Genomic DNA, 14,688 nt, shown 5'->3' with positions numbered 1-14,688 from the left:
CAGAGTTGTTTGAATGTGTTTTGATCAAACTTATCGTGTCGTCGACCCAAACTGTCGTCCAGCAAAGAGGATCATCGTACACGAAGAGACTGCTCTACATCCACCACCTATATTATACATACAAATTAGAGCATTGATCATCTTCAATTGAACTGAGAAACTTCAAAAGACCAACGCTGATGTTCACTGCTCTTTGTGATTAAGCTGTTTGATGCGCTTTGGAACAATGCAGGACTCAACCTCTTCGCAGGCTGTCAAACTTCAAACGAAGAATTTCCAAGAGGATTTGGTTGAAAAAATGCGTCTTCTCACAATTAGCATCATTGTTATACATTACTTGAAGTTTGGTTCATCAACAGCGGCTTTTCTATTTAGACTGTTTGTACATTCGCTACTTTCTAAATCGCAGGTTGTGTCAGATCAGTTCAGGAGGGTTTCTTTGCGGGTCCACAATGTGCGTCGAATTCCAGGCCTTTCGTCTGGAAATTCACACCAACCGTCTACAAATGAGACAAACCCCAATCCACCAATGCCCGGGACTTTTGCAGTCCCTAGCAGCACAGAGACAAGCTCAGGTTCAATCGAGGAATTATCAGAAGCAGAAATAGAGGTATCGGTAAACGAAACTCAACGGAGAGTGAAATGGGTTCTTTTTCACTTTGCTTTCACATTCAACTGCATTTCTATCATAATGGCACTGATATGGCCCATTGATTTCATCTCCAAAGCGGGGCATTATGGTTCAGAAAGCAGCGGCAGCAGTTTTGGTAATATTCCATCTCCATTTGCAAACCAGAACGGACTGATCGGCGGAGAACTTCGAAGTGGTCTGTTTGTGCAGCTTGTAGGGGAACAGTTACCGAGCAGCAACTTTTGGAGCAATCTCAATATCGTACTGTTAGAATTTTTGATACTTTCGTTGCAGTTTGGCCAATACATTCTAACAGCTTATAATTTTGCGGACCCTCCATTCGAGTCACCCAACGCAGAGAGAAATGGCACGAACTATAACACCGATGGTCCTGTTGATAAGGACGATGCATATAATGGAATCGTGCTGGTCACGACCATTGAACCCGTGGAAGTGTTAAACGATCTCCTGGACAGAAGATACGAACGCACGACCACAGCCCCACCAACTGGGGCTGACCTTGTATAGATATCACGGTTGACATTGAAAAATTACTGTACATGCTCCACAACCTTTTCTCTATAAAAAACACATAATGCACTAGTAATCAGGATTACTGAGAAATCGGGCAGTTTTTGAGATATTCGGCTTTATTCTTCAAGATTCTAACACTCTTGAAGAAAATTTCCTCTGGAGTCATAGCTCCGGTACTTTCGACGTTGAAAATGAAATGATCTCTGACCCTCCCTAGCTTAACTTTTCCTTCGAATTCTTCGTGTCTCAAAACTTCTCTTGACACAGTGTCATTTCTTGCATCTTTGACAAATGCTTTCCCAGCGTCGTCAATGCCGATGACACCTGGAGAGAAACATTTGGCGAACTTTTCTGCTGATTCTCCGGAAACCGGCTGTGTAATGTTGATGTAAGGCATGAGTCGGTACGAGGCAGTCGAAACAGGAGAAAACTTGGCATGATCGCTACCAATGCCCAGAATACAATGGGCACGTAGAGAAATTTCCTGACCGGGTCTTAACTTAGCGAGTAGAATGTCTGGATCAGCAGGCACAACGGGGTTTTTGGCGAAAGTACTGAGCTGCTTGCCCTGAGGTTCGAATTTCAAGTCCCGGGCGTAAATGTGTGCATTACGGTAAAGTATCTTGGAATCTGTACAATTTTTTGGAGCATCGGGGTTTCTCGTGCATTTCACATTCAATGTGAGAACTATAGTGTTTTCGTCCGTAAATTTCTCTGCTTCTGGCAAGCTGTTATCCACCCAAGAGAGCATATCTGGATCCACTTTGAGAGGTGTAAGTCCAATTCTATGGGCCAGCACTTCGTCTTGTATCACAGATGTATTGTTGAAGAAATAGACGTATTCTGGAGCCACCGATGGCACCTCTGAGATCATGATTCGGCGAAAAGCATTAGTCACCGAGGTGTCGATGTGCATCAAATCAAAATTTGCTTCACGTTCATCCAGTGAGTTGATCTTTACGTCAAATGTATTTTTGAAGTTCTCCACGTCCCATTTAGCGTCCTGGTCCTTTTGGAATCCTGGAAAATCAGTGGATGTGGTGTTTGTGACACGATTATATTCGATGCCGACGATGTTGGACATGTTTGTGGTCGGTAAAACTCGAAGAAGGGACAAGAATCAAGTCAAAAATGGGACTAAACTCAAATGTGATGTATTTTAGCTAATTGAGTCGAAAATTACTCAAACTTTCTCCAGTTTTCGGACAATAAATTCTTTGAAGCCAAGAAAGTTTGAACAGCAGTCGCTATCTGCAAATAGTACTTAAACAGAACCACTTGGGCGTTTAAAGTTCAATTGGTTTGCCTCTACTCATCTCATCGCATGGAAAACTTTTTCTAATGTATTGACCAAAAAAGTGTTGATAGCACTTTTGACGATGAAGTCATCTTTTGATCCTTTAAAAATTAAAGAACTTTTGGGAACTTGACTGAATTTCTTGAAAGGCGGATTGGCGGCAAAACTCTGAGTATAAAACGATACTCTGGACGCTTAAGCTGGTATCTGTTTACGTCAAAGGCTAGCATGAGCAATGCGGAGCTTTTGGAAGATTTAGATGATGATTTCGGGACCGGTTCCGAAAGTGAGGTTGAAGTAAGAAACGACGGAGACGCTTTTTCCACGTTACAGCATTTTGCAACGGAATATAGGCCACCCAGATTGCTTGAGGGCTCAGAAGGAAGTTTTTGTAATATATCTTGGTTGTTTGACCGTCGCGATATAATTTTGCAGCTGATAAAAGATCGTCCAGATAGCTCTTCTGCTTTGCTACTCAGCAAAATGCAGCCCTTAGTACAGGATGAGATTGATTTTCTACATACGTACTTGAAGGGACTATATGAAGAGACGTTTCCAGAGTTACAGTCTATTGTGACATCTGGCGAGCAGTATGCCCGTGTTGTACAGCTGCTTCAACAGTCAAAGGGCTCACCGGACATCTCTGATTTCCAGAATGTGGTGGACCGCGAACAGATTTTGATTTTATCAATGGCACTACAGACAGACTACAAATACAATAAGTCGCCATCCGGTGACCTCATGCATATGCTTACAATCACTATTGAAATTATTTTAGCGCTCTGCGACTTAAAGCAGGAAATGAAAGCTTTTGTGACTTCTTTGATTTCTCAGGTTGCTCCCAATCTGTCAGAACTTGTGGGACCAGAGACAGCTGCAGCATTGATAGCTGCCGCTGGAGGCATTCGAGAATTGAGCATTATACCGAGTTGCAATATTCCGTCCATGGGCAAAAGTAAATTTGCTAGTCATGTACAAGCAGTGGACCAGAGCGGTGTAAGGCAAAAGGGGTTTGTATATTACTGTCCATTGGTTTTGGAACAACCAATCTTGGTGAGAAATCAAGCCCTCAAGATGACATGCGCCAAAGTTTCGCTTGCCGCGCGAGTTGACCTGTCCAAGTCGAGTCCTAACGCCAACTTGGGACTGGAATTTCGAAAAGACATCTTACACAAGCTTCAAAACATTCAGGAGCCGCCTAATATTAGCAATGTCAAGGCTTTGCCCATTCCAGAAGACAAACCCAAGAAAAAGCGTGCTGGTCGCAGATTTCGCAAATACAAAGAGCAATTTCAACTATCTCATGCCAGACAGCTACAAAACAGAATGGAATTTGGAAAGCAAGAGTCAACTGTTGTTGATGTGTATGGCGAAGAAATTGGGATGGGTATGGCGGGCTCAAGCCGAGCTTCGAAATCTGTGCCGACAAAGAGAAGCGCGAAAGTCAGAGCTCCAATGCAAAGAAGACTTGCAGCGGCAGCAAACGAAACGCACAACTTTTTTTCAGAAAATCAGGAGCACGCAGATGTTCTGAAAGCACCCAGTAACGGACCTCAGATCAACGGTGAAACGCGCGACCCAAAAAATCAACCAAACACAAACCAGTGGTACACGAAATTCATGACACATTCAAAGGATCAAGCTAGCTAAATATTGACGACGATCAAGCCGATAACCCACATAGCTCAGTCCTCTTACACTACCAGTTAGAGTCTGGGTACACTCACTCACTCGAGTACACCTGCGAGTACATTGCCGAATCTTAGCACGTGACTATTTCGAGAACTCATAATGGTAAAAGGTAAACACAACGAATGCATCAATTGCTGATCCAGGATAGCTTGTGAGCTCGCAGGTCTGGTTTCAAGGATTCCCAGCACAAGCTTGACCATTCTTAAGAAGCGAGAGACTGAAGAAAGTTGTCTGGTGCTTGTAATTGTCCTTCCCGAAAGATTTTCTCGAATTTGCAACGAAATCAATGTTCTCTAGAACAGGAACCGGGTACGGACGTCATCGCGATATCGAAGCACTAACGGATAACATAGGAAATTTGAGTTTTGATGCTAGTTTGGAAACCCCGTCCAAGTTTGACTTTGAACCCAGCACGCCTTCTAGATACCGTGGCGAATATGGGACACCTTCGCCTACCAAGTCTGTGAACGGAGCGAACACTTCTCGAGTATCAATGATGGATGTTGATGATGGAGTTTCGAATGCTCAAGTTGACTTCACGCAATCCCCGAAAAAGTTGCCATTGGATTTCCACCGCAAGGCTTCATCCAACAATACCAAACGATTAGTTAATGTTTGCCAAATGTATTTCTTGGACTACTATTGTGACATGTTCGACTACGTGATCAGTAGAAGAGAGCGTGCTCGCCAAGTTATGAAGTATCTAGAGCAGCAAAGGATCCAAGGAACAGATGGCGGTGAACTGACCAAGGAGTGGTACTCGTATGTACAAAAAGAGACAGGAATTCTAAGGAACCGCAGATTGAAGCCGAAGAATAAGGACTTTGAAATGATAACCCAAGTTGGCCAGGGAGGTTACGGCCAGGTTTATTTGGCCAGAAAGCGTGATACCCGGGAGATCTGCGCCTTGAAGATTTTGAATAAAAAACTACTTGTTAAGCTGAACGAGACAAACCATGTATTGACGGAGAGAGATATCTTGACCACAACCAGATCCGAGTGGCTTGTTAAGCTGCTGTATGCTTTTCAAGATCCAGCAAGTCTTTACTTGGCGATGGAGTTTGTCCCTGGAGGAGATTACCGGACTTTGCTCATCAACACAAGGTTTTTACAAGCGCCCCACGCTAGGTTCTACATTAGCGAGATGTTCTGCGCTGTAGATGCTTTGCATCAACTGGGCTACACCCATAGGGATCTGAAACCGGAAAACTTTTTGATTGACTCTAGAGGGCACATCAAGCTTACAGACTTTGGTTTGGCCGCAGGAACTGTGTCGATGGAGAGGATCGAAAGTATGAAAATCAGGCTAGAAGAGGTCAAGACATTAGACTTCCCCAAATTCGAGGAAAAGTCTATGAACGATAGGAGGCAAATGTACAAGAAGCTGAGAGCAGAGGATGTCAATTACGCCTCTTCGACGGTCGGCTCCCCAGATTACATGGCGCTGGAAGTTCTTGAGGCCAAAAATTACGACTTTACAGTCGATTATTGGTCTCTTGGTTGCATCTTGTTCGAGAGTCTGGTCGGCTACACGCCCTTTAGCGGCTCGTCTTCCAATCAAACTTACGAAAACTTGAGATGCTGGAAACAGGTATTGAAAAGACCCAGGTGTGACAACGGTCGCTACGCTTTCTCGGACAGGACATGGGATCTGATCACTAGACTAATCGCAGATCCTCTCAGTAGGCTGCGGTCCTTCGAGCATGTCAAGAAGATGAAATATTTTGCCGAGATCAGTTTTGAGAATCTCAGAAATCTAAGCCCACCGTTCATTCCTCAACTAGACAACGAGACAGATGCCGGGTACTTTGATGATTTTAGTAGCGAAGCTGACATGGCCAAATACGCAGACGTTTTCAAACGCCAAGACAAACTTACTGCAATGATGGACGATTCGGATGTAGTGTCGAAACTGGTTGGGTTCACCTACAGGCACAGGAAAAGTAAGAACGGCTCAACGGGCTTTATCTATGGTAGTTCTGAGCAGGCTGATCCCTTTGCAACGTTTTACTAAATGGTGAACTGAAAACGGGATTGGTGAAGGGAGTCAGAGGACTTACATTGAGGAAAACCCCATGTTTTGGTTGGATTATAATTTTTGATAGTTAAAGATAGGTTAAGTTGACAGTTTGGAAGGAGTGGTGACCAGCATGTGGCCGCATTAACGAAGTTGTCATAGGTATTCAATGGTCATACGTTACAAGCGACCAGCTTGTCTGTAAGTCTAGTCTGGATTAGATCCATGAATATAAAAGTTCACTAAGTTCTTTGAAACCTAGACCTAGGTCGACGTAAAGCACTGATCTGCCATTCCTGTAATGTCTAGGGTGTATGTCCAAGAGTTATCTGCTAAGGAGTACCTAGCCCTGGAGCATTCTTACTAACTAAACCAACATAGCTTGGTGCTTCGCGCCAATAGTCAAACTGTGACTGACGTCTTAGAGAAAGCTGAGGTCTTGAATAAGAAGTCTGGTCCATTCGACTGTGCCATCATTCTTGGTCATTTATTTGAATCGACCGAAGCTGTTCCTTGTCCACAATTCCCGACATTTTTCACCAATGGGCCCAAGATTCTGCTTGAGAATCCCGGTACCAGCTCGTTAAATCACAACCTAACGCTTTTAAATGGTTATGGCGTTCTTCAAACTTCCAATGGGCTGAGAATTGCCTACCTGACCGGTGACAGGGACTATCTAGCAAGAAATCAAGAAGAAATACGAACGCTCTTCCAGAGTGCGGCAGCGAAAGAGGTGGATATTCTGATTGCTGATGGCTGGAGTAAAGGCCTGTACTTGAGTGGAAACGAGAGTTTGGGAGAGGATAAACTGGAGGATGAGGCAGTCAAACTGCTGAAACCAAAATATCATTTTGCGACCTTAGCCAAGAACAAGTTTCAGGAAACAAGCCCCTTTAGATGGAAAGATTCCGAAAATATTACTAGATGTCTCAATATCGCAGAGTACAACTCAGGTGCCAAATGGGCTTATGCATTCAATATTGAATTTACACCAGTGGATAACAGTGCTGCACCTAATTCCTTTGTTAACAATCCCTATGAGGTTAAAGTATCTTCCAAGCGTGCACTAGACTCTGAAACTACATCAGTACACGCAGTACTGAAAAAGCCGAAGCAGATTTTACCACAAGAATGCAGATTTTGTCTGAGCAATCCTGCTGTCCAGGATCATTTGATAATTCATGTAAGTGATCATGCTTATTTGACCATAGCCAAGGGTCCATTGACCGTTCCTACCGCCCAAATGAATTTTCCAGGGCATTGCTTGCTTGTTTCCATCAAACACATCCCAAAGCTAAAAGCATCAGAAGATCCTCCTGATGACGTTTTCGATACTCCGCTGTTCAAAGAAATCGAAAGGTATGAGACTAACATCAGTGCGATGAACTACAAAAAGTTTGGAATGTCAACGGTCGCCTTCGCAATAAATTCCCAGAGATCAATCCACTACCACATTCAGATATTTCCCGTTCCGACTTATCTGATTGGGAAGTTCGAGTCTGCTCTTGGAAGGCAAGTTCACTTCAACAATACGAAATACAGCCATAATGCCAAAATAGAGTTTACAACTTTTACTGACTTGAATGACCCTACTTATAGATCTATTGTGAACGCTGCGGATAGCAATTACCTACAGTTCATGGTTTTCGACAAAGGACCAGAATCGCCCAAAACGTTTGTTGCAACCTTCAATCCAGAAGAAAGAATTGATTTACAATTCGGTAGGCGTGTGCTTGCATTTGTTCTTAATCTGCCGAAGAGAGCAAAGTGGGACTCGCCAGCTTGTAGCCAGTCTGTAGAGGAGGAAATTGGCGACGTTAGAGCATTTCAGACACATTTCAAAGGTTTCGAACCCTGACACAGATGAGCTTCGTAAAAGCGGTCATCCTCCATTGTAATAAAATTTCCTTAAATAATCTAAGTCTACGCTCCGTTCAATCCATCGTTGGCATCTTCTTCCTCTTCGCCTAGATCTAGTTTCCTACGACCACCATTTCTCAGCGCAGCGTGTTCCTGTGTCATAACTTGCGACTTTACCTTTCTAGTCATTCTTGCAATCTGCTCTTCAGCATCCTGTGGTTCTTCTTCAGCATGCTGCATAACTAGACGACGTCCCAACAAATGTACACCTTGCAACTGCTCCATTGCATTTTCAGCCTCCTTGGGCAATAAAAACTCAACAAACGCAAACCCTCTGGCAGATTTGTCGAACTTCTTGGGAACTCGTACTGACTTAAGTTGGCCGAAAGAGCTAAACAGCTCGAAGATTTGTTTACGCTCAGCTTCGAACGGCAAATTCTTGACAATAATCTTTCCACTTGCCTTCTTGGTGGACTTTGTTGATCCGGAGGCGGCAGTACCCTGGCGATGCGATAGCTTCAACTGAATTCTGTGGCCATCCAGTACGGATCCATCCAAAGCGTTGATGACTGCTATTGCTTGTTCCTTCGATTTAAACTCGACGAAGCCGAACCCCATCGATAGAGTTTTCCCGCTGTTTCTGCTATCAGGTTTAGTCTTGACTTGAGCGACAACGAATCCACTGAACGGATTGAACTTGTCCGTCAATTGAGCACTAGTGGTGGAGAAGTTGAGATTCTTGACAAAAATAGACACTGTAGGACCATCCAGTATATTATCGGCTGCATCTTCCGCCACTGCTGCCTCTGATCCAACATTCAAAATATCTTCAGCCGTAGTTTTCGCTTGCTTAGCATTAGCGGTTTCGTCTTTATCACCACCGTCTACTATCTCATCTTCAAGTGGTTTTCTGTTGAAGCAATTCTTGGGACCCTTTTCCAGGTACAAAATTCCATCCTTGAACCGCTTGAAAGATAACTTGCCAAACGCAGTTCTAGCAGCTGTGACGTCTCTGTACTGCACGACAGCAATTGTTTGCGCCGGAGGCAACAAAAGTCTTTCGAGCTTGCCAAAAGGCAAGAATAGATCGGCCAATTCAGCCTTGGTAGTTCCAAATGGGAAATTCTTGACTAAGAGTACTCTATCATCGCGGTCCACTGGCGACTTTAATTGTGCGAAATTAGCAAGATCCATACCCTTGGATTCGAAGTATTTTCTAACATCACCAATGACATGAGCTTCCGCAAGCGCTTGTTTGACAGCGGCACCGGTATCTGTCGCGTCCAAAAGTTCAGATTTTTGAACTCCCAGCTTAGTGGCCACACTGCTTAAAACAGCGTCTTGACTCATATAAAGTGAATTCCACGAAAAAGAATCTTGGGAAGCATTTGCCTTGCGTTTGAGGGCTCTTTGTTTCTTCAGCGGGAGATTTTTGAGATCGAATTCGTCTAATCTGTGAGACTTCTTTTCATCTGCAGGGAGAATATGCAAAAGACGTCCCTGGTAAATATTCTTATCGAGTTCAACATAAGCTGTGACGGCGTCGTCTGGGTTTTTAAACATCACGTACGCAAACCCTTTGGACTTACCGGTCCTTGTATCCAACGCAACATGCACTTCCTCCAATTCGCCAAATGGGGAAAAAAGTTCTCTGAACTCTGATTCTTTGGCCGTGTAAAGAATGTTTCGCAGAAACAAACGACCTGTCGTCTTGATTTTTCCGATGATTTTCTCTTCTTCCGTTGTGTCGGCTTCTGGTTCCTCTTGTGGTGTTTCCAGGATCTGTGGAGCCTCTGTAGCTTCCGAAGCCTCTGAAATTGTAACATCATCATTTTGATGCTCGGGTTTGCTTCGAAGATCCGAATTTTCATTTTCTGGACGCTCTTTAATTCTGATACGGCGCTGCTTGAGCCAGTCCAGATCTGAAACTCCCCCGTCTTGAGCAAAGGTGGAATCGGTTCCTTCTTTGACGTCGGATAAGCTCATCATCTGCTCATGCTTTTCCGCGTCGTCGTCTTGGTCTGCTCCGGTGTTGCCTAGGTCAACGTATTCATCGTCACTCTCGTTTTTCGCTATAGAATATGGTTCTCGGTTGTCCAAAAAACCTGTGTTTTCCGTATCATCTGCATCCCCAGACTTCAACGCCAACGCTTGAGCCAGCAGGGAGTTTCCTGGTGGTGCATCAGGGCTTGTCTGTTGCTGGCTCTGCTGCCCTTCATTGGAGGCCGCTGCGCCGCCCAAATTATCCCAAGATGTGACCTGAGAGCTGGGCTTCATCGTATCCATGAACTCTTGCAATTGCTTGTTTCTTTGAATCTCCGCATCAATGTTTGCAGTCGCTGCAGAACGAGCCTGCTGCTTGAACTGTTTCTTGCTGTTTTGTTCCTCAATGAGCTGTTCTTCTCGCTCCCGGACTCTTTTCAAAGCCTCTCGTCTTTTCTCTCGCATTGGCTGTGGTACCCCAGGATCTGCAAAACTCTTAGCCATTGTGATCTCGATCTTAGAAGTGTCGATGAAAGAACCGTCGAAGTATTGTACAGCGTCCAAGGCATCGGCCTCATGACGGTACCCGATGAAAGCAAATCTCCGTGACTCACCGGCCCGGTTTTTCATGATCTTAATGTCTGTAATGAGCTCGGATACATCCTCATTAGGGTGAATTTTAGCCAAGCGCTTGACGAAGTGCTTCTTTAAGTTCCCTTCTTCCAGATACTTCGGAAGACCCTTGACAATAGCTCTGGACATTACTAAAGCAAATGAGTCGGGAAAGATGCGTACAATTGTTTGAAAGCTTTACCAACGGCTGACTGGTGATGCTATCTAGCTAAGTTGGATCTACACTCCAGTACGCTGAGATGAAATGAGATGAGATGAGGTGAGATGAGACGAGATGAGATGCGATGAGCATGTACTACCACCATATAAATTTTTCAGATGATTTCCGATACACGTGATTTATTCTTCTACTTGATTAACTACTCGAGCCTCTACTCAGAAATCTATTTCCACTTATGGATACAGGTTTCCAGAAAGGGCGGTTCTTCGAGCAATTACGCGTTTAGGAAATAGTATAGCCAGATCGGGAACTTTATTTCCTATTTCAGAATTCAGTATGAAAAATTTCATGATCATCTCAAACGAGTAGAAACTTTCATTCGTTTCTCACTACCCACAGTCATCCGGTTTCGACGAATTTACTCGTTATTTGATCGATGAGTCTGATTTTGGCCAAAGGTACATGCGAAGAAGCCTGATTCAAGTCTCAAGACAGTGTTTTTCGTTTCCAGCACGCACAGTTTATACAGGTTTTACCCTCTCAGCCAGAGATACGCCAGAGAGACGCTTGCACAGTTCGAAATTTAGAACTATGAGTTCCGACCAAACACTACCTTTGGTGGATCCCAAGACAGGGGAAATCATCATCAACCCCTTGAAGGAAGATGGTAGCGAGAAGAACGCTAAGGAGATCGAAAAGGAGCGCAAAAAGGCGGAGAAATTGCTGAAATTTGCCGCTAAACAAGCCAAGAAATCAGAGGCAGCCAGCAAGCAAAGCAGCGCGCCCAAGAAGGAGAAAAAAAAGAAGGAAGTAGAAGTGATTCCAGAATTTGTTGACAAGACTGTGGCCGGTGACAAGAAAATTCTTGTGTCCCTTGACGACCCAGCATTGAAAGCCTACAACCCCGTCAACGTCGAAAGCTCTTGGTACGACTGGTGGGTCAAGTCCGGGTTTTTCGAGCCAGAGTTCACCAAAGATGGCCAGATCAAGCCAGAGGGCGTTTTCAGCATCCCAGCTCCACCCCCAAATGTTACCGGTGCACTCCATATCGGACACGGTCTCACCATTGCGATCCAAGACTCTTTGATTAGATACAACAGAATGAAGGGCAAGACTGTATTGTTTTTGCCAGGTTTCGACCACGCTGGTATCGCTACACAATCTGTCGTTGAGAAGCAGGTCTGGGCCAAGGAACAGAAAACCAGACACGATTACGGCAGAGAGGCTTTTGTCGACAAGATCTGGGAGTGGAAAGAGGAATACCATAAGAAGATCAAGAACCAGATTAACAAATTGGGGTCCTCTTACGACTGGTCGCGTGAAGCGTTTACTTTAAGTCCACAGTTGAGTAAATCGGTCACAGAGGCTTTTGTCAAGCTGCACGAGGAAGGTGTCATCTACCGTGCTTCGAGATTGGTGAACTGGTCTGTCAAGCTGAATACTGCTATTTCAAATTTGGAAGTGGAAAACAAGGACATTAAAGCAAAGACTATGCTGTCCGTTCCTGGCTACGACGAAAAAATTGAATTCGGTGTATTGACATCGTTTGCATACCCTGTCGTTGGCTCGGACGAGAAATTGATCGTCGCTACTACCAGACCGGAAACCATTTTTGGTGACACCGGTGTGGCTGTTCATCCAGAAGATCCCCGTTACAAACATTTGCACGGAAAATTTGTTCAACATCCTTTTGTTGACAGAGAGATTCCAATCGTGTGCGACAACGAAGCGGTAGATATGGCTTTCGGTACTGGTGCCGTTAAAATCACACCTGCTCATGACCAAAATGATTACAACACCGGTAAACGTCACGATTTGGAGTTCATCAACATCTTGACCGATTCGGGTTTGTTGAACGACGAGTGTGGTCCAGAATGGGCCGGGATGAAGAGATTTGATGCCCGGTCGAAGGTCATCGAAGCCTTGAAAGAGAAGGGTCTATACGTTGGACAAGAAGGCAATGAAATGACTATTCCAACGTGTTCAAGATCCGGTGATGTCATCGAGCCTTTGCTGAAACCACAATGGTGGGTTTCCCAAGGTGACATGGCCAAGGAGGCAATTAAAGCTGTGAAGGATGGTAGAATCACAATTACCCCCAAGTCCTCGGAAGCTGAATACTTCCATTGGCTGGAGAATATCCAGGATTGGTGTATTTCGAGACAACTATGGTGGGGCCACCGTTGTCCAGTTTACTTCGTTGAGGTTGAAGGGGAGGACCATGATGGCCTGGACGGTGAATATTGGGTCTCTGGTAGAACGGCTGAAGAAGCTCAGGAAAAAGCTTCCAAGAAGTTCCCTAATGTGAAATTCACTTTGAAGCAAGACGAGGACGTTTTGGACACATGGTTTTCATCCGGTCTATGGCCATTCTCTACCTTGGGCTGGCCAGATCAGACAGCTGACCTCTCAAGGTTCTATCCTTTCTCCATGTTGGAAACTGGTTGGGATATCCTATTTTTCTGGGTTTCTAGAATGATTTTGCTGGGGTTGAAATTGACTGGCGAAATTCCTTTCAATGAAGTTTTCTGTCATTCTCTAGTCCGTGACGCTCAAGGTCGTAAAATGTCTAAATCATTGGGTAACGTTATCGACCCTCTTGACGTTGTTACAGGTATTAAATTGGAAGACTTGCACGCTAAGCTACTCGCTGGTAACCTAGATCCAAGAGAAATTGAAAAAGCAAAGAATGGTCAGAGAGAGTCTTATCCAAATGGTATTCCCCAGTGTGGTACTGATGCTCTTAGATTCGCCCTGTGTGCCTACACCACTGGTGGCCGTGACATTAACCTTGACATCATGCGTGTTGAAGGTTACAGAAAATTCTGTAACAAAATTTACCAAGCCACTAAATTCGCTTTGATGCGTCTAGGTGATGACTACCAACCACCAGCCCAGGAAAAACTCTCCGGACAGGAATCCTTGGTTGAGAAGTGGATTCTCAACAAGATGACACACTATGCTAGATCTGTGAATGAGGCTCTGGACAAGCGTGATTTCCTCACATCCACGAGCGGTATCTACGAATTCTGGTACCTGATTTGTGATGTGTACATTGAGAATTCCAAGTACCTAATTACTGAAGGCAGCGAAGTGGAGCAAAAATCTGCTAAGGACACACTTTACATTTTGATTGACAACGCATTGAAGTTGATCCATCCTTTCATGCCTTTCATCTCTGAAGAAATGTGGCAGCGTTTACCAAAGCGTTCTTCTGAGACTTCCCCAACTATCGTAAAGGCCTCATATCCAGTTTACAGAAAGGACTATGACAATGAAAAAGCTGGTAAAGAATACGAATTGATCTTGGATGCAATTAAAGAAGCACGTTCGCTTCTAGCCCAATACGGCATTCTCAAAAACGGTAAAGTTTTCATTGAATCTTCAAATTCCGAATTTTTGGAAACAGCTCTTCAGCAAAAGGATTCTATTGTCTCTCTGATCAAGGCTATTGATGAAGTCAATGTTGTCAAGGCTTCTTCTGAGATTCCTGAAGGTGCTGTTCTGCAAGCTGTGACTCCTGAAATCAACGTTCACGTTTTGGTAAAAGGCCATGTAGACATTGATGCCGAAATCTTGAAGACGCAATCTAAGCTTGAAAAGGCTCAGAAGACCAAGGAGAACATCGACAAGACTATCAACAGCCCCGATTACGAAGCCAAAGCGAACGAGCAAGCGAAGGCTACCAACAACACGAGACTCCAGAATACCACAGCTGAAATTGAAGGTCTCGAAGCCACTATTGCCAACCTAGAGCGTTTGAAGTTATAGAAAATGCCTCTATACCATGACTTACTTGGTCAATTACTTGTAGTTACTAATGTACATCGTTTCTGATTTATTTTTGTGGGATTCGGCCGTTTTATGCCTATCCGCTTATG

The 14,688-nt window shown here is 44.3% G+C and overlaps 7 protein-coding genes across 7 annotated transcripts; 5 read left to right on the top strand and 2 right to left on the bottom strand.

Moving 5' to 3' along the window:
* Nucleotides 1-226: 226 nt before the first annotated feature.
* GLD1 (LALA0S03e06304g1_1) lies at nucleotides 227-1,159 on the top strand (the record flags this gene model as incomplete). The annotated part of the gene is made up of 1 exon (XM_022773341.1): nucleotides 227-1,159. One exon carries the CDS (start codon nucleotides 227-229, stop codon nucleotides 1,157-1,159), a length of 933 nt encoding a protein of 310 aa, XP_022627825.1.
* An 85-nt stretch (nucleotides 1,160-1,244) lies between these two features.
* On the bottom strand, nucleotides 1,245-2,249 carry RPC40 (LALA0S03e06282g1_1; the record flags this gene model as incomplete). Its single annotated transcript, XM_022773340.1, has 1 exon — nucleotides 1,245-2,249. The coding sequence occupies one exon, from the start codon at nucleotides 2,247-2,249 to the stop codon at nucleotides 1,245-1,247; it is 1,005 nt and encodes a 334-aa protein (XP_022627824.1).
* A 441-nt stretch (nucleotides 2,250-2,690) lies between these two features.
* On the top strand, nucleotides 2,691-4,112 carry PRP31 (LALA0S03e06260g1_1; the record flags this gene model as incomplete). Its single annotated transcript, XM_022773339.1, has 1 exon — nucleotides 2,691-4,112. The coding sequence occupies one exon, from the start codon at nucleotides 2,691-2,693 to the stop codon at nucleotides 4,110-4,112; it is 1,422 nt and encodes a 473-aa protein (XP_022627823.1).
* Nucleotides 4,113-4,440: 328 nt separating this feature from the next.
* Nucleotides 4,441-6,168, top strand: LALA0_S03e06238g (LALA0S03e06238g1_1; the record flags this gene model as incomplete). The annotated part of the gene is made up of 1 exon (XM_022773338.1): nucleotides 4,441-6,168. One exon carries the CDS (start codon nucleotides 4,441-4,443, stop codon nucleotides 6,166-6,168), a length of 1,728 nt encoding a protein of 575 aa, XP_022627822.1.
* Nucleotides 6,169-6,472: 304 nt separating this feature from the next.
* On the top strand, nucleotides 6,473-8,029 carry DRN1 (LALA0S03e06216g1_1; the record flags this gene model as incomplete). Its single annotated transcript, XM_022773337.1, has 2 exons — nucleotides 6,473-6,483; nucleotides 6,553-8,029. The coding sequence occupies 2 exons, from the start codon at nucleotides 6,473-6,475 to the stop codon at nucleotides 8,027-8,029; spliced, it is 1,488 nt and encodes a 495-aa protein (XP_022627821.1).
* Nucleotides 8,030-8,094: 65 nt separating this feature from the next.
* Nucleotides 8,095-10,776, bottom strand: MRD1 (LALA0S03e06194g1_1; the record flags this gene model as incomplete). The annotated part of the gene is made up of 1 exon (XM_022773336.1): nucleotides 8,095-10,776. The coding sequence occupies one exon, from the start codon at nucleotides 10,774-10,776 to the stop codon at nucleotides 8,095-8,097; it is 2,682 nt and encodes an 893-aa protein (XP_022627820.1).
* A 493-nt stretch (nucleotides 10,777-11,269) lies between these two features.
* Nucleotides 11,270-14,578, top strand: VAS1 (LALA0S03e06172g1_1; the record flags this gene model as incomplete). The annotated part of the gene is made up of 1 exon (XM_022773335.1): nucleotides 11,270-14,578. The coding sequence occupies one exon, from the start codon at nucleotides 11,270-11,272 to the stop codon at nucleotides 14,576-14,578; it is 3,309 nt and encodes a 1,102-aa protein (XP_022627819.1).
* Nucleotides 14,579-14,688: the final 110 nt, after the last annotated feature.

This window comes from Lachancea lanzarotensis, scaffold LALA0S03 (genome assembly GCF_000938715.1).
Source record: "Lachancea lanzarotensis genome assembly LALA0, scaffold LALA0S03, whole genome shotgun sequence".
NCBI classification, from domain to species: domain Eukaryota; kingdom Fungi; phylum Ascomycota; class Saccharomycetes; order Saccharomycetales; family Saccharomycetaceae; genus Lachancea; species Lachancea lanzarotensis.
This window is presented reverse-complemented; position numbering and strand designations above follow the sequence as displayed.